The following is a 23,620-nucleotide window of genomic DNA, read 5'->3' as shown; positions in this document are numbered from 1 at the left end:
TCTCCAATAGAGCCAAAGTTGGGCTCTGGAAGTCCTGGAATAAAAAGCAGATCATTCTTTTTTTTTTTGGCTGCATTGGGTCTTCGTTGCTGCACGTGGGCTTTCTCTGGTTGCGGTGAACGGGGGCCACTCTTCATTGTGGTGTGCAGGCTTCTCATTGTGGTGGCTTTTCTTGTTGCGGAGCACGGGCTCTAGGCGCATGGGCTTCAGCAGTTGTGGCTTGCGGGCTCTAGAGCGCAGGCTCAGTAGTTGTGGCGCACGGGCTTAGTTGCTCCGCGGCATGTGGGTTCTTCCCAGACCAGGGATCAAACTCATGTCCCCTGCATTGGCAGGCAGATTCTTAACCACTGTGCCACCAGGGAAGTCCTTTTCTTTGTCTTTTTAATATTTATTTATTTAGGTTGCTCTGGGTCTTAGTTGCAGCGAGCGGGGTCCTTAGTTGTGGCATGCATGTGGGATCTAGTTCCCTGACCAGGGATCGAACCAGGGCGCCCTGCATTGGGAGCGCGGAGTCTTAACCACTATGCCACTAGGGAAGTCCCCCAAAGCAGATCATTCTTGATGTCCCCTTCCAAATACCCTCCACCTTTAGCCTGTGCTTCTCCCAATAAACATCTGCCGCCTACTCAGGCATGTCAGGCAACAGTGGTATCTTTTTATGGAGCCAGTTCTCTCCATCTTTAACAGATTGTCAACCCCACAAGGACAAAAACCTCGACTGTCTTTTTCATCACTACATCACTAGTGCTCAGCCCCATGCCCAGTACAATAAATATTTGTTGAATGAATGAATGCATGGATGGTGGGTGGACCTTCCAGCAGTCGAGAATTTGGGCTCCTCTCACTCATGGAGAATTTTACACTACTCAGAGCCTCTAGAGTGTGAATGATAGAGTCAATTATATATGTGTGGCCCTGTGCTAAAGGCTGAGGATGCCAAGATGAGAAAGTTGTCTCAGCCCTGCAGGATCACAAAGCCTATTGTGAAAGATACAAACAGGAGTGTGCTGGAGCTGGCTTGTACGAGCTCTGAGCCGTTTCTGCTCATCCCTTCCCAACTCCAAGTTCACTGATGTTCTATTGGTAGCTTGAAATCAGCTAGGGTGGGAGTATTTATACCACAATAATCAGTAACTCCTACAATATCAGGGCTTTTTGTTTTCCTGGAGAGCTGGTTATTAAATGTTTACCAACATACCACTATGCATAACTAAACATATAATTATATCAGAGTGAGAAGTATTACAGTAAATGCCACGGGGTCTCTTTTGTTTTTTGTGGTTTTTTTGGCCATGCCACGTGGCTTGCGGGATCTTAGTTCCCTGACCAGGGATCGAACCCGTGCCCCCTACAATGGAAGTGCAGAGTCCTAACCACTGGACCACCAGGGAATTCCTTCCACAGGGGTCTTAAGAAGGGAGAAATTCTTCCTGGAGAAGCTGGAGAATTTTGGAAGGTTTTTCCCAGTGGATTGCATTTCTCTTCATCCATCATATTGACCCAAGCAAGAAACCAGAGCCTCTGGTCCATTGGCCCACTGACTCCTTTGGTCCCTGTAGTCACTGATCCCCATTTTTCATTCCTCTCTTTCAGGCCTGCGCTCTTGGGCAGTGCTGAAAACTTCACTGTGCTCATCAAGAATAATATTGACTTCCCCAGACACAACTACACCACGTAAGCACCCAGAATGTCTGGCTATATTAGTTATCTACTGCTGTGTAACAAATCATCCCAACACTTAGAAACTAAAAGCAACAAACTTTAATTTTCTCACATAGTTTCTGTGCATCCCAGAATGACATCTGGGTATGACTTCACTGGGCGGTTCTGGCTCAGGGTCTCTCAGGTTGCAGTCAAGCTCTCATCCCCAGACTGGACTGGGGCTGGAGAATACTCTTCCAAGCTCGCTCACACAACAGTCAGCAGGAGGGCTCAGTACTTCATCATGTGGACCTCTCCTTCAGACTGCTTGGGTGTCCTTAGGACATGGTGGCCAGCTTTCCCAGAGCAAGAGATCCAAGCCAAAGAGCAAGAAAGTGAGACAGTAACCAAGATGAAAGCCACTGTATTTTATAATCTAATCTCAGAAGAGACACACTATCACTTCTGTCGTATACTATTGGTCACAGAGACCAACACTGTACGATATGAGAGGAGAATACACAAGGGTGTAAATCCCAGGAGGCAGAATCATTGGAGGCCCTCATGATGCCCGGGTACCATATTGGTTCACTCTTATGAAAGAGATGGATCCCAGTTTTCAATAGAGATGTTTGTTTGTTTGCTTTCCATTATGTGCAGGAGAAACATCTTGCCAGATATAAACGTCACTTGCACCTTTCACAAGACTCAGAATCCACAGTGTCCCATTTTCCGACTAGGAGATATCTTCCAAGAAACAGGAGATAATTTTTCAGATGTGGCAATTCAGGTTGGTGATGTCTTTGTACAGTGGGATGTGGGGGGCTGGGTCAAGGGATGGAGGATGACAAATGGCCAAGAGGCTGGACCACTGGGTCTTAATAATATGCTCATATTTATTGAGCATTTTGTAAATCCATGCACGGTGACAAGGACTTTTCCTGTATCACCTTATCTAATCCCACAACAACTCTATGAGAGACACTCAGTGTATTCGTTTCCTGTGCCTGCTATAACAAATTACTACAAATTTTGTGGCTTAAAACAACACATTTTTTTTTTTATACTACTGGAGGTCAGAAGTCCAAAATGAGTTTCACTGGGCCAAAATCAAGATATCAGCAGAGACATGCTCCCTCCGGAGGCTCTAAGGGAGAATCCATCTCCTTGCCTTTTCCACCTTTTAGAACCACGTTCCTTCCATTTCTTGGCTCACAGCCCCTTTTTCCCGCTTTGAAGCCAGCAGTACAGCATCTTGCTTCAGTGGTCACATTGATTTCTTATTCTGTGTCAAATCTTGCTCTGCCTCCCTCTTATAAAGACCAGTGTGTCTTCACAGGGTCCACCCAGATAATCCAGGATAATTTCCTCATCTCAAGATCCTTACTTAATCACATCTGCAGTCTCTTTTGCCATTTCAGGTAACATATTCAGAGGTCCAGGGATTAGGACCTAGGATTAGGAATATTTGGGGGACCATTACTCAGACTACCACACTTGGATTAGTCAGGATTCTTCTGGTTGCAAGTTATAGAAATCCAACTCAAATGATGTAAGCAAAAACTAAATCAAAAAGTAATTTGGGGGCAAATAATAGAAACCAAACTCAAGTGGATTAAGCAAAAAAGGAACCATATTAACTTGTGTAAAAAGACCAAGAAAAATGAACATTCTAGTATACCCAAGGCATCCTCCTACCTTGGGAGTTTTCTCTTGCTGTTCCCCTCTGCCTGGAACAGTCTGTCCCAGACATAGCATTAGCTGCCTCCTACACCTACTTCCAATATTTACTCAAATATAAGCTCAGTGAAGCTTTCTCTTACCGCTACATTTAAAGCGACAATTCCCACCTCTATCCCAGCATGCCCTATGGCCCTTTCCATGTTTATTTTTATCCCTGGCACCTAGCATTATCTGACATACTATATATTTTACATACCCATTTGTCTGTTGTCTATTTTCCCTGACTAGAATGTAAGTTCCATGATGGCAGGGACATTTAGCTTTTTTTTTTTTTGGGGGGGGGGTGGTTCATTTTTGTGTAATGTTCAGCCCATAATGGACACTCAATAAATATTTGTTGATTGAATGAAGAGTATGATAGATTTAGGCATAGCTGCCTCCAGGAACTCAAATGATGTCTTCAGGAATCTGACTCCTTTCATCTCTTGATTGTTTCCTTAATGATGATGTCATTCTCAGGCATATTCTCCACATGTCAAAGCAAAGCCACCAAAGCTCTAGCACTGTGCTATCCAATACGGTAGCCACAAGTCACATGAAGTGACTTAAACTTAATTAAAATTAAATAAAATTAAAATTTTATTTCCTTGGTCATACCAGCCTCATTTCCAGCATTCAATAACCACTGGCTATTGTACTATACAGCATGAATATAGAATATATCCATCATCGCAGAAAATCCTATTAGACAATGCTGCTTTAGACTTTCACACTCTATAGCTAGTGGTCCCAGTCAGTAGAGGACTTCTTTTCCTATGGTTCTGGCAAAATGTCTCAGGAAGAGCTCTGATTGGTCTACCTTGGGCCACATATCTATCCTGAATCAATCACCAGGTCCAGAAGGGAGCACTGTCCTGATTGGCCAGGCTTGAGTCATGTGCCCACTCCTGGGGCTTGGAGAGGACATAGCCCCATTCAAACCACTGAGAGTTGGGAAAGGTGTTTCCCCAAGGAAATTCCAGGTAGTTTTCCCAGAAGGCGGCAAATTGGATGCCAAGTGACAAAGGCATTAGATATTCACTGTAATATGTAGAGTGCTTGGCTTAGTGCCAGACAAAAAAATGGCAGTTGTGATTATTCTGTATTATTTCCCCTTTCTCCAAGTCAGAGCCTCCTTGCTACTCATTTCTGTATCCTCAGTATCTAGCATACTGTCTTGAAATGCCTAAGTTCATTTATTCAAAGACATACCTTTTTTTCACTTTTAATAGTTTCCAAATCAGGAAGTGCTTTCAGTTGATGGAGTCTCACACTTTAATTGACAGCATTTTTTTCTTAGAGGAACATTAAGAAAAAAAAAAAACCCTATGTGTCTTACAAGCAATGGTGTCTAAGATTCAGTGAAATATGATAGTCAGTACTCAAAAACATGTTTGTAGAAAAAAAGAAGTACCAAGTATAGGTAAGAGATTAACAGATTCTTTAGAAGTTTAGAGGAGAAAGGTCACCATGAATTGAGGGGCACAGGGGTGGCTGAGTGGGTGGGGAAGGATGTTTGCTGGGTCTTGAAGGATGAGGAGGATTTAGCTAGAGAGGTGAGTGGAAGAAACATTTCATTGGGAGAAAAGGTCAAGGGCCAAGATTTAAAAATTCAAAGCAGACCGAGCAACTCCACTCCTAAGTATGTACCCACGAAAAATGACAACATATGTTCACACAAAAACTTGTACATAAATGTTCACAGCAGCATTATTCATAATAACCAAAAGGTGGAAGCAACCCAAGCGTCCATCAAAGGATGAATGGATAAACAAAATGTGGTATGCTCAATCAATGGAATATTCTTCCACCACAGTAAGGAATGAAGTACTGACACATGCTACAACATGGATGAACTTTAAAAGCATCATGCTAAGTGAAAGAAGCCAGACATAAAGATCATATATTATATGATTTCATTCATATGAACGTTCAGAATAAGGAACTCTATAGAGACAAAAAGTAGATTAGTGGTTGCTTAGTGCTTGAGAGAGGGGTGGTAACTAAGGTTTACATGTTTTCTTTTGGAGGTAATGAAAATGTTGTAAAATTGATTGTGGTGGCAGTTGCACATATACGTGAATATACTAAAAACTGTTAAATGCACAAGTTATGTGGGCGAACTGTATGTGAACTGTATCTCAATAAAGCTGTTTTTTAAAAAAAGAAATGAAAATGCAAAGTGTGTTTAGGGAAAAGCATAGACATTTCAGAATAAGAGCTTTCTCCAGGGGTGTATTGGGAGATAAGCAGAGAAGATGTGATGGAGCACGATGAATTTCAGTCTAACAAGTTTCAGCTTAAACTTTACTGGCGGGTGGACATTACACGTGTCTGATTACAGGAGTGGTTTGTTGAAAGTTATATTTTAGGAAAATAAATTTAACGGTGGCGTGTTCCAGGTGGGAGGAGGAGCAGGGAGATGCGCTTGTAGCTGCCACAGTACTAGTTGTATGAGTTAGATAGGGCTGCACCTATGGCTCTGAAATTTTTAATCAGCATTTTTTTTTTTTCCCTCAAAAGCCAACTTTTCCTTCAGTGGTCATCACTATGTAGGGAGATGTCTGATGGCTGCATAACCCATGTCCAGCGGGACTTAAAGATTGTCTCTCGTTGTCTTCCCCAGGGAGGAATCATGGGCATTGAGATCTACTGGGACTGCAACCTGGACAGGTGGTTCCATCACTGCCGTCCAAAATACAGTTTCCGTCGCCTTGACGACAAGACTGCCAAGGAGTCCTTGTACCCTGGCTACAACTTCAGGTAACAGTGCTCCAGGTCAGACTTGCCCAGTGACTGGCCACTCTTGGATCCCCAGGGACCTTCCAGGCCTGGCTGAATTGTATCCCCAGCAGCCAGCAAGACTAGTTTTGGTTGCCAAGGCAACAAGAGGAATGTAAAAGACTTCCTCTAAGAGCTAGGCAGTGACTGAATTTTTGTATGAATTATTAAAGAATTGCACACTCCTTGTAAGATAAAAACAAAACTTGGGAAACAGAGAAAAGCATAGAGAAGAGGATAAAAATCACCCATAATTCCTCTATCCTGAGATAATTGAAGATAACCCTCTGGTGAATGTTCCTTCGTCTAACCAATTGTTTTGTGAGGCTTATATGAGATCATATCACATTTACAGTTTGGTATTCTGGGGGGGGGTTCATATGCCAGGTCACTCAAAATTCTTTGTGACCATCACATTAATTATCATCGTATTCCATTGTGAGTGTAATGATAACGTTAGCTACAACTTAGGGAGGGTGTTCTACATACCAGGCATTTATATCACCATCACTAAACCTCACAACCACCCTGGAAGGTAGATATTAGTGTCCTGGGGAAAGCTGAGAAAGGTGAAATGATCTCCCCTAGACCCACAGCTAATAGTAGAAGCTCCATAATCCTAACCTAGATCACCAAGACCTTAAAACACACCCTTTCCCTTCCATCTCATAATTTTCTCACCATTCCGCCATTATTGGATATTTGGGGTATTTCTGATTTTTCTTTATAAATAACTGTGTAGTGTATATCTCTGTACATATATCTTTGTTTGAATCCGAGATTATTTCCTTAGGATAAGTTTCTAGAAGCAGAATTATTGGATCAAAGGTTATGAGCATTTTACCATATGCTTTCAGGTTTTAAAAATACTATATGGCTGTATTTTTCATTTCTCGGATTTATATTCAGTTCTTTTTCAAAGCCACCTATTACTGTTTCAGTGAGATCCATTCTTAGCTTATGGATCCTACTCCTTTTGTCCAATCTACTGTATAACCCCTTTCACACTGAACTGTAGCAACTTGGATGGGATTTCTCTTTGTGGGGCTTTGGAATATTTGTTGGTGGACTTCGGCAGAAATGATCTTGTGCAAAGTTTTGCGTGTGCCATGGGATATGGAGACATTCCTCTGGGGTGACAATTTAATTTTGTAGTTGTTCCTGCCAGGACTGTATGGCATCTATCAATTACAAACCAGTTTTTAGTTTAATTTATTGGTGCTGGATGTCTTCACTCCACTAGAAGTATCCCATCCCTGCTTCCTTGCTAAGTTGGGCATCTGCAGCCTCAGCTCCTTTCCCAAGAAGTATGTTAAGACTCTAGCTGCTCAGATACAAATCTGATCTGGTACTCCTAGGGTTCACGTGGCTTTAGTCCCCACTTACCACTCATCTCTAGCACCTGCCCTTCCTTGTTTTGAGCTCAATAATATATTGATATGACTTCAAAAAATACTTTATCTTGCACTTCTTTGTGTAAGTGCAGTGGGGTGCGAGGTGGTGGTGGAGGTGGTGAGGCAGCCTGCCATCTTGATTGGAAATCCTTTTGGTGAGAACATTTTTTTAAAATAAATTTATTTATTTTTGGCTGCATTGGGTCTTCGTTGTGGTGCGCGGACTTTTCATTGTTGTGGCTTCTCTTGTTGCGGAGCACGGGCTCTAGGCACGTGGGCTTCAGGAGTTGTGGCTCACGGGCTCTAGAGTGCAGGCTCGGTAGCTGTGGCGCACGGGTTTAGTTGCTCCGCGGCATGTGGGATCTTCGCGGACCAGGGCTCGAACCATGTCCCCTGCATTGGCAGGCGGATTCTTAACCACCGTGCCACCAGGGAAGCCCAGTAAGAACATCTTAAAGACTCCTGATACCTTGGGTAACATTGCTTCCTCACTGCAGTTTTGTCTAATTTTTAAGGTTCTTTGTAGTACATCGCCTATGCTTCTAGCTTCTGGACTTCAACCCTATGAATTCACTAGAATTCTGGTTCATTTTCACTCTTGAGCTGGCTAGTGCTGGTTTTGTGCTGATCTATTCTTGTTTTGATGCTCTGCACAGTTCAGTCCTCTGCTCCTGACTTTTTCCCATTGGTGATCTTGTGCCCCTAACTTAGTTTCCATGTTACCTCCTATGTCTGGATAATTTTTTCAGCCTGTTCCTACAACACTGGGCCAGCAGTAATTTGGCCTCTCAGTTTGAGGCTTATAACACAGTCTCCATGACCTTTCATTTCCTGTGGGAATCAGGCAGGGTTCTGTGACTGTGGTTATGGCTGGTCATTTTGTGCTCTGGTTCCAGACACAAAGCAGGCTTTTGCTGTTTCGTTTTCAGAGAGAGTTGCTGAGTATATCCCTCGGTTACACAATTTGCTTAAGAAGCTGGTAGGATGTTGATACTGGCATTCTTCATTCATTTAATATACATTGAAGAAAAAAATATTTGTTGCCCCAATGGGTATACATTGGTAAACAAAATAGACAAATTACTGCTTAGCATATATCCTAATAGGACATGACTATACATATAAGACAAAAATATAATAAAATACTCCAAGTCAACATCATTAGTCACCAGGGAAATGCAAATTTAAACCACAGTGAAATATAATGACATGCCCACCAGAATGACTAAAATTAAAAACACTGGAAATTCCAAAGGTTGGCAAGGAGGAGGAACAACTGGAATTCTCCTACTTTCCTGGTGGGAGTGTAAAATGGTACAACCACATTAGAGAATTGTTGGGAAGTTTCTTATAAAGGTAAACATACATCTATCTTCTAAACCAGAAATCCCACTCTTAGGTATTTACCCAAGAGAAAGGAAACATATCTCCACAAAAAGATTTTCACATGAATGTTCACAGCATCCTTACTCATAATAGGCAAAACCCAGAAAGAACCCAAATGTGCAATAACAGGTAAATGGAGAAATAAATTGTGATGTATTTATATAATAAAACACTACTTAACATAAATAAAAATGGAAGAAATTACTGATACACACATCAACATAGATGAATCCCACAGACGTTACATTGAGTGAAAGAAGCCAGACCTGAACGAGTACATTCTATGATGCCATTTATTTGAAGTACAAGAACAGGCAAACTTATCTGTGATGATAAAAGATAGAACAATGGCTGCTGGGCTGGGGTTTGGGGGTAGGAAGGAGGAGTAGGAACCAATTGGAAGGGAGCACAAGAGTTTTCTGGGGTAATGGAATGTTCTAGATGTTGGTAGGGATCTAGGTTACGTAGAGTATTCATTTGTCAAAACTCATTGAATTGAACCCTTAGGACTTGTGCATTTTATTATTATATGTTAGTTATACCTCAATAGAACAACAAATCCAACAAAACCATTTCAGATGATAAATACTTCAAAGAAAATCAAACAAGATAGTGTGATGGGGGTGTGGGGAAATGCAACCGGAAAAGGCCTCTCCAAGCACAGGATAGGACCCCCATAGGCATCATGCACTTTCCTGAGGACTGAGCTTTCCTAGTTAAGAAGAGAAACTGTACACATAGGAGTCCATGTTAGGGAATCAACTTGCAAACATATTAGCTTCTGTGAATACTTTTAGTACTAATGGTCTGGACCAGTGGTTCTCAAAGTGCGGGTCCCCATATCAGCATCATGTGGTATCCTTCTAGAAATGCAAATTCTCAGGCTCTACGACAGACCTACTGAATCAGACACTCTGGGGATTGTCTTCATAAGCCTTCCAGGTTATTCTAATGCAAACTTAAGTTTGAGAATCACTAATCTAGACCCTCGATACTCAAATGTGATCCTGGAACCAGCAACATGGGCCTCACCTGGGAGCTTGTTATGATGTACAATCTCAGCCCCGACTCTCAATTTACTGAGTCAGAATCTGCATCTTAAGATTCCCAGGAGATTCATGTGCACATTAAAATCTGAGAAGCACTGGTCTAGACTATATTTTCTAGCATCCCAAACATACTTCCTTCTTAGATGATTCATCTGACTATATTTTCTTTCTACAACCAGGTTGCTAGCTGCCTGGGAGAATGAATAAAATAAAGTGTCTACTTAATCTGAGCATGCAAGTACAGGCCAAAGTACACGTGCACGTGCAAACACACACACACATTCATTGCTTCCTAACCCTTCTGCTAGCACTCTTATTGAGTTCTGGAAGGGTCTACTTAAGCAAATGGCTTTATTTATATTTTATTTAAAGCAGCATCATTAACTGGCAAGCAGGCTTCAAATTTTGTTTTTGTTTTTGTTTTTGTTTTTGGCCTGCACAATGTTCTGAAAGTTGAGACATTCTACGTAAAAATATGGACTTCCTACTTTTTTTGAAAATTAAACTATTTGAAAAAAATCAACCCATTTGACAACACTGGCTTCATATTCCACAGGGAGCACTCAGCTAGAGCTGAGTATCAGTGGTTCCCTTTAGAAAGGCCATGTGGCTCTTGGTTTGCCATGGTCCTCACCACTCCTTATTGCCTCTTACCTGGCTGCATCACTCATTTCTGTTATCTGGCCCCTATAGGCATTTGTGTTTGAGACCCTTGGCTAAAGACTGGCTGAGATCAAGATGTAACAGGATTTTGCTTTCTCCGGGTCAGTGGAATTTCATCCAGGGCCCTGAAACCAGCTCCTAGTTTAGGTAATGTTTTGATCATTCCCAGCTGCTCTACTGAATAGGCTTGTGGCCATTAGCAAAAAGAGAGGCCTGGATCAGTGGTCCCCGACTGCCCTCACAGGCTGTTTTTACAGCAATCAGCAGACGCATGCAGGGCAATGTACCAATCAGATGTTAGCAAATGTTCTTCAAGTCGCTGAGCTAAGCCTAAGAACATTAGCTCCTGGAGAGATCTAAGCTTTCTGAAGAACTGGTTGTGATGTTAATATTCTTTTAGAACAAAGTTTTAGAGCATTGGTTCTCTGGAATAAGCACCAGAAGAAATCTTTAGCCAAAAATAAAATGTCAAGATCTGACGGGTGACTGGACAAGTTATTGTCAAATAGCCACACAAAAGGGAAGGAAGTTAGAGGTTATATGAGGTTTATGAGAAAATATAACTTTCTAAAACAGGAAGTTGAAGGAATTGATCACGTTGCAGAATTTTGTCCTTTACCAAAAGATCCATGGCAAAAGATCCTTTTTCAATTATTCAGTTTATTTACAAGATGTGTAAATCAGGGAAGTCCCACACAGAATAGAATGCCTGATGTGCTTCTCTGCTTCTCAGAATGTGTGTGTGTGTGTATTCATTTCCTATGGCCGCTATAACAAATTACCACAAACTTGATGGCTTTAAACAACAGAAATTTATCTCTCACAGTTCTGGAGGCCAGAAGTCCAAAATCAAGGTGTCAGCAGGGACATATTCCCTCTAAAGTCTCTAAGGGAGGATCTTTCCTTGCCTCTTCTAGCTTCTGCTGGCTCTAGGTGGTCCTTAACTTGTGGCTGCATCCCTCCAGTGTCTGCCTCCGTCTTTACATGGCATTCTCCTCTGTGTTTCCGTTTCAACTCTCCCTTTCCTTTTTCTTATAAGGATACAGCCATTGGATTTGAGACCCACCCTAAATCCAGGATGATCTCATCTTGAGATCCTTAACTCATTTACATCTGCAAAGATCCTATTTCCAAATAAGGTCACATTCACAGGTGCAGGGGTTAGGCACTTGGACTTATCTTTTTGGGGGGCCATTATTCAACCCACTACAGAGTGTAAAAACATCCTTGCCCAGGGCCTGGTGTTCTGAGTGTGGCCCACTGATCACCTGCATCAGAACCACCTGGTACCTTTCCTGGAAATACAGATTCCTAGAAACACCTCACACCTTTTGAAACCACCCTTTGGGGGTGAGGCCCAGGAATCTGCCTTTTGAACACACTTCCCAAGTGATTCTTGCCCTCAGTTTGAGACCCACTGTACAAAGACCCTGAAAGCAGAAATTCAAGTATTTACTATACAATGTTAACTTTCCAGCAAAACAGCTTGCATAGAGAGATAATGCAACCCTGGGGCATGGAGTGGTGACGCATGCTTGCTTTGTATTTTAAAAAACAAATCAATTAATAGAGCAGAAGAAAGTACTGTCATGGAGTGAGAACGATCAGATGCAAAGAAACTGAAACCCCTTTGGCCAGAAACAGGCACTGAAGTGCCTGAGAATATCTAACTGATCTCAATGTCAGATCGTGAGTTTAAAAAGAATAAGAATTTCAGATGTTCCAAACTATATTTTGGCAGAGCATCTGTTTTCTTCTCTCCCCACACCTGTAAATAGATTATGAATTAATAACTCAAAGAAAATATATGTCCTTACCTAAAAACAACCACCAAAAGTGGTAAGAGGGAGGGTCAGATTTAAAAGTTTTGTGAGACATGTGGCTTAAGCCTTCCTAATTATTCATGAAAAACAAAACATGACACTTTCCCTGACTGTAGCACTGATGAGGGCTGCATATTTTGGGTGACTGTGATTTGTGCCCAGGTCTTAATTTATAAAGGTGACCGAGTAGTAACACAGAGAAGTCAATGCCCTTGAAAGAAGAATTTCCCGAGAGGTGGGGCACACCAGGTCACACAGGGCCACAGGGAGAAGCACCAGGTTTGGTCAGGGGTTAGCAGGAGAAAGGGGAAAGCACAGCCCAGAGCCTTTACTGTGTTTTCTGTGGGAAATGAAAGGCAGGGCAGGGGAAACAGCTTAGGATTGGCTAGTTTGAGTAATGTTGGTGGGCTCTGGGCTACAGGGGTGGTCTCTGGTTGTCTGGTACCTGGCCCTGGGCAAGTTAGGGCAGGGGAAATGTTGGCTGGGTGTGTGAAAGTTAGATACAGAAGGTGGCTGGAGATATGGACTCAGGATTGGTCAAGAGGGTTTGTAACATGATTTTCACATACTTGCAAAAGCTGGATGGCAGGGGGCATGTAAACAACATTGTCCGCTAGTTTGGCCCTGGTGATAATGGATGCCAAACAGACAAATACAGAATCTTAAGAAAACACAGTTAGAGCAGATTGCTGAGGGGTACCTGTTCCCAATCCATTCATTAGTATCTAAGATTCACCCTCCCCATCTTTGTTCTAGAAGCTAAACTTTTCCCTCTTAGAGAATGATCAGAGTGCTTGAAGTTATTTTTTTAATTTCTCTTGTTGTTAATCCTGTATTGGTTAAAAATTGTTCATTTTAATCTTAAACTAAAACACAGACTTTCCATCATCCTGTGATGCTGGAAGTAGAGAAGGTGACATGGGGAAGTGGTGCCTTGGTTCAAGGTGAAGAGACAGAGAATTTCATGGGTTTGGATTGTGTTCTTTCCTCTGCCAACCAGAGCAGAGCTAGAAGACGGACAAAGAAGACTAGATCGGCTACTGGTTCGGTTTTTCTTTTCATAAAATACCAGCACTTCCAGAGAGATCTTTATAAATATGTATCCTTTTCCTCCTACAGATATGCCAAGTACTATAAGGAAAATAATACCGAAAAGCGGACCCTGATAAAAGCCTTTGGGATCCGTTTTGACATCCTGGTTTTTGGCACCGTAAGTCTCTTCTCGCATTCAGCCACTGGCATCTCCGTTCCTATGACTGTGTCTTAATTATTGCTGTAGTGTCTCAAAGGGTGAATGTTTCGGTCATAGTCGTTAGCTGGCACTGTGCATCTTGCATGCGGGATCAGAGAGGGGGAAGAAATGTTCTTGTTCATGGACAAGTCATCTAATGAGTACAAGAGTGGGCTTGGGGAGAAAACCTAATACTCAATTTTCAATATACTCTGATGCTTAAAAAAGAGAGAGAAAGAAATTCCTCTGCAAAATACTTTGTAAGGAATCCAATTCAAATGGGTTTAGGAAAAAAGAAGACTTTTTTTTTTTTAGTTCACATAACTGAAAAATCCAGAGGCAATTTTCAGGCTTCGGGCATCATGAATCCAGATGTCTTAACAACATCATCAGGAACCTGCCTCCCTCCATCTCTTACATTTGTTCTCCTCTGTTTTGGTGTCATTCACAGCAGGTCATCTCTATGCAGTGGTGTCAGCAGCTACTTATACCTTAGCAATTTAGCAACCTCAGTGAAAAGAGAACATCTCAGCAAAAGCCTCAGCAGATGCCACTGGCTTTGACTGGCCCAATATGGGCCAGATGCTCACTGCTGAACTGTGACCAGGGTCACTCGCAATGGCTGGTCTTACATCAGCCCTGAACCAGCCCCTTCCCCGCAAACTATATGGACGGAGTATGGACACAGACGGTTCTCCAAAGGAAAACGGGCATGCTGTCTCCAGAAGGAGGGCATGCTGGGTATGCAAAAATCAACAGATGCCCACATACCTTGTCTGACAGCGTATTATTTATGTAACATGGTGATAAGCAGCATGAGATATAGTGAGAGGATACAAAGACACTGAGAATAAAAACCACAGGGACATCTATGGGAAGAGTTTGTGCAGACATTCCTTCCCTCTGTTTCCAAAGTAATCTCAAATCACTTTTAGGGAAAGCTCTTTTGAAACCCTCACCTTGAATGGAATAAAAAACTTGCAATGGTTCTCCTCTCAGTGTGTGAGTTCCAGTGCTTATTTGTTTAAAACATCCATGTTTTCAAGCACATCCTGAAAGGCAGAAGCAGGAGGAATGGGATTCATATTTTCAGTCTCCTTAATCTTTGTTGCTGTGAACACTTTGGATGCATCTGTCAAATTCACGGCACTAGACTCCCTCCTCTGCTGGAACTTACAATTACATGTTAGAGCAAAGAGCATTGCTCTGAATTTCAACCGGGTAACCTTTTGTACTCTGTTTCCAGGGAGGAAAATTTGACATTATCCAGCTGATCGTGTACATCGGTTCAAACCTCTCTTACTTTGGTTTGGTAAGGGATTCTCTTTCTCACATTTTATGAAAATGATTTGGCAAAAGGAAGTTTCACTGACATGGTGCTTGTCTGGGTTTTTCCCAGGCCACTGTGTTCATTGACTTTCTCATCAACACTTACTCAAGTAAATGCTGTCGATCCCATATTTATCCCTGTTGCAAGTGCTGTGAACCCTGTAAAGTCAATGAATACTACTACAGGAAGAAGTGTGAATCCATTGTGGAGCCAAAGCAGGTAAGGCTTGCTGTGTCTATGGGATGTTAAAACACGTGTATGGCCCGTTGGACCACGGAGAAGTTTGCAAAAATAAGGCCAAGGGCTTCCCTGGTGGCGCAGTGGTTGAGAGTCCGCCTGCCGATGCAGGGGACACGGGTTCGTGCCCCGGTCCGGGAAGATCCCACGTGCCGCGGAGCGGCTGGGCCCGTGAGCCATGGCCGCTGAGTCTGCGCGTCCGGAGCCTGTGCTCCGCAGCGGGAGAGGCCACAACAGTGAGAGGCCCGCGTACCGCAAAATAAATAAATAAATAAATAAAAAATAAGGCCAAAATCATAGGTGTAATCAATCCCATGGTGGATAATTCTCTGGACTCTACCCCAATCCACCATCTCTCAGATGAATCCTTTAGTTTTAGTGAAGAATAGACACAAAAATGGAGAAGCAAGATACAGGGAAAACAAATTTTTATGTTCCAGGATTTGTCAGTTTTCTCAGATTTATTAAATTGGTTGTGCAAAAAAAGTATAATGACTTTGGAGAACAATTTGTAAATCTAGTAACATTTAAATGGGACATACTTTACAGCCTGGCATTTCCACTTCTCTATACCTGCCTTAGAGAAACACTCACATGGGTACCCACGTAGTACACATGTACCAGATGTCCATCACAGTGCTGTCTGTGACAGTGAAGGGGAGCATCTGCCCAAATGTCCAATAGGTGAATGATGATATAAACTATGATAAATCCATAGTAAGGAAGGCCTGGTACCAGTTTTTAAAAACGAGGTAGATTATAATAAAAGCAAACGTTTACATAGCATTTCCAGTGCTACGTATGCATTAACTCACTGAATCTTCACACAACCCTACAGGTAGGTTTATGGGATTATGATTATTAGCAGAACTCTAGATAGGTGCTATTATTATCTCTTTCTATAGATGAGGAAATTGAGGCACAGGAAGGTTAAATAATTTGCCCAAAGTCATACAGTTAGTAAGTGGCAGAGCTGAAATTCCAACTCAGGCAGGCTGGTTTCAGAATCCATGTTTATAACCACTATGTTATAGGTAATGGCATGAGCAAATATCCAAGACATTTGTTGACAGGAAAAAAACAAACTATGGAACAATATATATGGTATGATATATAGGTTAAAAAGCAACAATACACATAAACTAATTCTATGTTTTTTCTACATGTATATATGTCCATTTATATATACACACATATAGATTCTGCATATTTTCTGCATGTATTATACACACACATATAAATGTGTGTGGGGAGGTAATATACGTATAAAAAAAGGTACTGGACACTCATAAAAGTGATAACAGTGGGGGCTTCCCTGGTGGTGCAGTGGTTGAGAGTCTGCCTGCCGATGCAGGGGACATGGGTTCATGCCCCGGTCCAGGAAGATCCCACATGTCCCAGAGCGGCTGGGCCCGTGAGCCATGGCCGCTGAGCCTGCGCGTCCGGAGCCCGTACTCCACAACGGGAGAGGCCACAACAGTGAGAGGCCCACGTACCACAAAAAAAAAACAAAAAAGTGATAACAGTGATTGCTTCTGGAAAGGAGCCTAGGATGGGGGAGTGGTCAGAGTGGTCAAATTTTAGTTCACCTGTATGGTTTTGATTTGATTAATTTGGAATTTACTACATTGACTCCATGATTTCCTCCAATCAAAGAGAAGTCTCTGGTATTTAAAAACAACAGAGGGTTTCTTTCTTTCATCCAAGAACATTGCTGTCCTTTTTTAGCAGCTGAATGCACAATTCATTGTTCGTTGTACATGTATTTGCAATTAAAGTAAAAGTTCATCTTTGCAACTAGAATTAATCACCATTTCATGGCCCAAGATGGGATGAAATTTAATGAAAATATAAATAATTTAAGATTCAATCGTATAACTTTCTGGAGATATTCAACCTAGAGTGACTGAAATTGAGGGAACACAACAAAGGAATTTTACATAGCACTTGGGGGACCTACAGATATTAGGCAGTAAGCTGTGGATACTCTAAATCTACAAATTAAGGTGCTTGGGGATCAATTTCTGATTTACCTTTAGACTCGGAATCATTCTTTCTTTGTTAGCAAGAGTTTTTGGTTAGCTTGTGTAACAGGTTGTCATTTGGAAATAGGAATAACAGTTGCCTTTAGATATGTTCAGATATGCAATTCGTGATAATTCTGAACTAAAGTTGGTAACCTTTTAATCTTTATTTCCTAGACATTAAAATATGTGTCCTTTGTGGATGAACCCCACATTAGGATGGTAAACCAAAGGCTACTTGGGAGAAGTCTGCAAGATGTTGAAGGTGAAGAAGTGCCAGTAAGTTATTTCGTCTTTTTTTTTTTTTCTCGGTCACACCACGCAGCTTGCAGGATCTTAGTTCCCCAATCAGGGATCGAACCCGTGTCCCCTGCAGTGGAAGCGCAGAGTCCTAACCACTGGACCGCCAGCAAATTCCTGTAGTCTTTTTTTCTTTTTTAAGAGAAAACTTACTATTTTATTTATTTATTTATTTATTTTTGGCTGCATTGGGTCTTCCTTGCTGCGTGCTTTCTCTAGTTGCAGCGAGCGGGGGCTGCTCTTCGTTGCGGTGCATGGCCTTCTCATTGTGGTGGCTTCTCCTGCTGCAGAGCACGGGCTCTAGGCGCACGGGCCTCAGTAGTTGCGGCACATGAGCTTAGTTGCTCCGTGGCGTGTGGGATCCTCCCCGACCAGGGCTCGAACCCGTGTCCCCTGCACTGGCAGGCGGATTCCTAACCATTGCACCACAAGGGAAGCCCAAAACTTACTATTAAATATAAATATATCTAGAAATGTGTATAAATCACAATTGATGACAAAGTAAACCACATGTAACAAGCACCCAGATTTAAAAAGTGACTATTACTAGCAGAAGTCCCTTTTATGCCTCCAAATTACTACCTTCCCTTAAAAGTAGTCATTATCCTGTATTCAAGGTTAGTTTTACCTCTTCTAGAATTTTTTTATTTAAAAATTATTTTTATTTTTATAATTCTTTTAAAATTTTAATCCTATAGTACGTATTCATTACATACTCTGTTGAGTGTCTGGCTTCCTTCCCTCAATATTATTTTCGTGAGAGTCATCCATGATGTTGTGTATAGCAATGGTTCATTCTCGTTGTATAATTTCCATTTTATAAACATTCAATTTATTTATCCATTCTATTGTTGAATGAACTACCTATTTGGGTAGTTTCCACTTTGGGGTTCATGCCAGTGATGCTGCTACAGTAAACGTATGGCACCTAAGAGTGGAAATGCTAAGTCATAAGGCAGGTGTGTGTTCAGCTTTAGTAGATACCACCTAACAGTTCTCTGAAGTGGGTGTTCATTTTTTTTTTTTGCGGTACGCAGGCCTCTCACTGTTGTGGCCTCTCCCGTTGCGGAGCACAGGCTCCGGACGTGCAGGCTCAGCGGCCATGGCTCACGGGCCCAGCTGCTCCGCAGTATGTGGGATCTTCCCGGATCGGGGCACGAACCCGCGTCCCCTGCATCGGCAGGCGGACTCTCAACCACTGCGCCACCAGGGAAGCCCTGAAGTGGTGTTCTAATTCACATTCCCCCCATCAGTTTTGGCTGCTGGACATCTTCACTAACTGCGTTAGTTTTCTACAGCTGCCATAATAAATGACCACAAACTAGGTAACTTGGAACAAGAGAAATTTATTCTCTCACAGTTCTGGAGGCCAGAATTCTGAAATCAAAGTCTGAAATCAAGGTGTCAGCAGGGCTGTGCTCCCTTTGAAGGCTCTAGGGGAGGTTCCTTTTTTGCTTCTTCCAGCTCCAGGACCTTATTACACCTGTTAGGATGTCCAGTACAATACTGAATAGAAGTGATAAGACCAAGCATCTTTGTCTCATTCCCTATGTCAGAAAGAAAGTTTTTTACTTCACTATAGTACTTGCTGTAGGTCTTTTTATTTTTTCCGGCCTCGCCCCACGTCTTGCGGGATCCTAGTTCCCAGACCAGGGATTGAACCCGGCCCACCACAGTGAGAGTGCCATGTCCTAACCACTGGACCACCAGGGAAGTCCCTGCTGTAGGTTTTTAAAGAATGCTCTATCAGATTAAGAAAATTCCCCTCTGCTCCTAGTTTACTAAGAATTTTTATCATGAATTGATACTGAATTTTAAAATAACGTGTTTTTTCTGCTTCTTTCCAAATAATCAATGAGTTTTCTTTTCTTCTGTCATGTGGTGCATTACACTGATTGGTTTTCAAATATTAAGCCAACCTTGCAGGAATCTGCAATAACATCAGTTTGAGTGTGATGTATGATTCTTTGTATTTACTGCTGGATTCAATTCCCTAATATTTAAGAATTTTACACCTCTTCTTGAGAGAGTCTGGCCAAAATTTTTCCACTCTTGTAATGTTTTTATCAGATCTGGGTATAAAGTGAACTCCTGTGTGTTGGGGTGGGTGTGGTAATATACACATAACCTAAAATTTACCATTTTAATCATTTTAAAGTGTGAAGTTCAGAGACTTCCCTGGTGGTCCAGTGGTTGGGACTCCGTGTTCCCAATGTGGGGGTCCCGGGTTTGATCCCTGGTCGGGGAGATGTATCCCACATGCTGCAACTGGAAGAGCCCACATGCCGCAACTAAAGATCCTGCATGCTGCAGCGAGGATCCTGTGCACAGCGGCGAGGATCCCGTGTGCTGCAGCTGGGAGCTGGCATAGCCAAATAAATAAATAAATACATAATTTTTTTAAAGAGGAAAAAAAATAAAGTGTACAGTTCAGTGACATTTAGTATATCCACAATGCTGTGCAACCATCACCACTATCTAGCTCCAGAGCCTTTTCACACCCCAAAAGGAAACCTTATATCCATTCAGCAGCCACTACTCACTCACTTCTCCCCAGCCCCTGGCAACCATTAATCTGCTTTCTGTAGATTTCTGTATACATGGATGTACCTATTCTGGACATTTCATGTAAATTGAGTCATACAATATTTGTCCTCTTATGTCTGGCTTCTTTCATTTAGCATAATGTCAAGGTTCCATCCATGTTTAGCTAAACATCCATGTTTAGCATTTGTCAGCACTTCATTCCTTTTTATAGCTGAATAATAGTCCATTGTATGAACATAACATTTTTTTAATCCATTCATCCATTGACAGACACTTAGGTTATTTTCACCCTTTGGTTATTATAATAGTGCTGCTGTGAACATTCATGTACAAGAACCATTCAATTTTAATGTACTTAACTCAGACTTTCTCTGTCTGGTGAATGAAGGTATATGCCACAAAGAATAGACAAAAATGATGGCAATTATGGCAACTTCCACTGGAGGATAACAAATGGATTTTTTCAGAAAAGAGAGCATGGTGAGAAAGGAGAAAGCAGAGCTAAGTCAACAAATATTTACTGTCTACTATGTGTGGGCACTGTCCTAGGCATTGGGAATGCAGGCAGTAAACAAAGCAAACAGGGCCCCTGCTTTCATGTGGAAGAAGAATCATTAAGTAAACATATCAATTCATAAGATCATTTCCTCATAACAAACATAGAACATCATTATGTGATAAGAGAATGACCTGGGAGGAGGGGAACTACCTAGATCAGGTGGTCAAGGCAAGAAGGTCTCTCCGAAGAGATATATGTATTGAGGCCTGGCTTTTCTGAATTTCACTTTCCAAATCTGTAATATGGAGATCAGAACACATATCTCACGAGGTTCTCCAAAAGCTTAAATGAGGCAGTGCTTGCAAAACACAGTCCTGATATATACATTTAATAAATGATAGCTACTAGTATTAATGTAATGTTAAATGTAATTTTACAAGTTAATAATAAAGTTAAAGAACCTAGAACCCTAGGGGTTGTCAGTGCTGATGGGTTTGGAAACTTGCCTTTTTCAGAGACCCCCGATGGACTTCACAGACTTGTCCAGGCTGCCTCTGTCTCTTCACGAGCCACCCCCCATTCCTGGACAACCAGAGACTATCCAGCTGCTCAGTGAAGGGGCAACCCCTAGATCCAGTGACTGCCCGAATTGGTGCCAGTGCGGAAAGTGCCTCCCATCCCAACTCCCTGAGAGACAAAGATGGTTGGAGGAGCTGTGCTGTCGGAAAAAGCTGGGTGCCTGTATCACCACCTCAGAGCCATTCAAGAAGCTTATCCTGTCCAGACATGTCCTGCAGTTCCTCCTGCACTACCAGGAGCCCTTGCTGGTGCTGGATGCAGATTCTACCAACAGCCAGCTGCGGCACTGCGCCTACAGGTGCTATACTACGTGGCGCTTTGGCTCCCAGGACCTGGCTGACTTTGCCATCCTGCCCAGCTGCTGCCGCTGGAGGATCCGGAGAGAGTTTCCCAAGAGGGAAGGCCAGTACAGTGGCTTCAAGAGTCCTTACTGATGTGCTGAGCAGTCATATAATATTGCCTTTGCTTGCACCTTGAGCTTCACCTGCAAAGATGTGTGTCCAGATTTTCAGCCACAGGGAAATGTGCTTTCCTCCTCCCCCAGCTCTGTTTGTGTCAGAGAGCAAAGTGACCAGAGTAAACAAACAGCAACTAAACTAGAATCGCTCAGCATGGACTGAGAGTCAAGAGATTCAGATTTATATCTCCATTCTATCCCTAGGAAGTTGTGTGATCCTAGGCCTTTAACCTCTGTACCTCATTTGCCTTATTATCCAATCTATTGTTTCACAGGGATATTAGGAGAACAAATTGAGACAGTGTACACAAACTCTCTTTTTAACGCATAAAGAGCTACATGAATATGAAGCAGCTCATTTTGAGGTGAGACTAGGATAATGTCCAACTATCAACAAACCCTTGGGTCCTGGTTAAAGAATGGGGAGGATTAAAAGTTTTGGCACACATTTTTTGGCATTTGTCCTATAGGACCTGAGGGGTTATATCTCCTCCCCTTTTGTCTTGGCAGCTCTGATCACTTTATCCAATGATAAAGTGATGCTGTGTCAGGTTCAGGGTCTTGGTCTTAAGATGCTGTCAGCTTCCACTTCCTGTCCCTTGAAACTCTTGCTGTGAAGGAAGCAAGCTCCCATGTAAAAATCTGCCTATCCTGAGTCCACCCTGCTGTGAAGAAGCCCAGGCAGCCAAGTGAAGAAGAGAGATGCCCCCAGCATTCAAGCCATCCAAGCCCATGGGAGAGAAGAAGCCTTCAGATGATTCCAGATCCTGCTGGATTCTGTGCTCTGCAACAGGAGAGGCCACAACAGTGAGAGGCCCGCGTACCACAAAAAAAAAAAAAAAAGTGAATAGCAGGTTTTAGGATCCTCCTGCAGGATTTCCGTTTCAAGGTTTTGGCACTAGAACGGACTATTTCTTTATTTTTTTCGGACTATTTCTTAACGACAACTATTTTAAAGAATAAATAGAGAACATTATTCAAAATTGTGACTAATGAAGGATCTGTGAGTTTTTTTTTTTTTTTTTGGCGGTACGTGGGCCTCTCACTGTTGTGGCCTCTCCCGTTGTGGAGCACAGGCTCCGGACGCGCAGGCTCAGCGGCCATGGCTCACGGGCCCAGCCGCTCCGCGGCATGTGGGATCTTCCCGGACCGGGGCACGAACCCGTGTCCCCTGCATCGGCAGGCGGACTCTCAACCACTGCGCCACCAGGGAAGCCCCGGATCTGTGAGTTTTTAATACATATTCTAAGATTTATCATTTTGACACTTTTTAAAAGTCATTAGCTTTCTACTGTTTTAATGTAAGATAATATGAACAAAAACCTTCTTTTCTGGTCCCAGGATTTCACCTGGCTTTAAACTCAGGAATCAAGTTAACGGGGCCAGATTTAACTCTCATTTTTACTACCTTTCAGAGATATTTTTGAAAAGTGAATTATATATGACTTCTTCAGAAGTGAAATTTTTTACTCCAAGAATTCTATGTAACTGCTACAGATTTCCATTCTGATAGCCTCTGAGCCTTCATATGTTATTTTTTGATGCCTTCCCCCCTAGTGTGTTTCTATCACCTTGTGGAGACCCCAGATGGAGTCAGCATTTGGAATGACAAATCATCACTGGATCCACCTGTTGTTTTCACCTTTCCCAGATGCTCTGGGTGAGAAGGTGAGAGGGTGATGTGTTACATTAACTATGTGCCAAATGTCTGACACTTCCTACAACAGCATGCATCACATTTATATTCTTATTTTTGGTCTACAGTAGAAAATAGTGTCATCGCCAAAGGCATCCCAAGGAAAGTCACATTTTGTAAGATCTGTTTTTTGTACTTAAATCCATTCTCCTGTTATAGTAATTGCACAGTATTCACTGCTTCATCTCTGTATTGGAGATCTGCTTTCTTGTAACACTGCCTGATTTCATGTAGCATTGGTTATGGACTTGCATTCCTCTC

At 42.3% G+C, this 23,620-nt stretch overlaps 1 protein-coding gene across 1 annotated transcript in view; it reads left to right on the top strand.

Moving 5' to 3' along the window:
- The window catches only part of P2RX7 (purinergic receptor P2X 7), a 51,702-nt gene extending 29,020 nt beyond the window's left edge, over window positions 1-22,682 (top strand). The window contains exons 6-13 of the mRNA XM_060029353.1: window positions 1,594-1,674; window positions 2,302-2,431; window positions 5,990-6,126; window positions 13,579-13,669; window positions 14,937-15,002; window positions 15,090-15,239; window positions 17,459-17,560; window positions 21,143-22,682. Of these exons, the coding sequence (XP_059885336.1) occupies window positions 1,594-1,674; window positions 2,302-2,431; window positions 5,990-6,126; window positions 13,579-13,669; window positions 14,937-15,002; window positions 15,090-15,239; window positions 17,459-17,560; window positions 21,143-21,640 (1,255 nt within the window). The 3' untranslated portion in view covers window positions 21,641-22,682. The remainder of the gene's footprint in view (window positions 1-1,593; window positions 1,675-2,301; window positions 2,432-5,989; window positions 6,127-13,578; window positions 13,670-14,936; window positions 15,003-15,089; window positions 15,240-17,458; window positions 17,561-21,142) is intronic.
- The last annotated feature ends 938 nt before the right edge of the window (window positions 22,683-23,620 follow it).

This window comes from Delphinus delphis, chromosome 13 (genome assembly GCF_949987515.2).
Source record: "Delphinus delphis chromosome 13, mDelDel1.2, whole genome shotgun sequence".
NCBI classification, from domain to species: Eukaryota; Metazoa; Chordata; class Mammalia; order Artiodactyla; family Delphinidae; genus Delphinus; species Delphinus delphis.
Note: the sequence above shows the minus strand (reverse complement) of the source record. Positions and strands in the feature narration are given on the sequence as shown.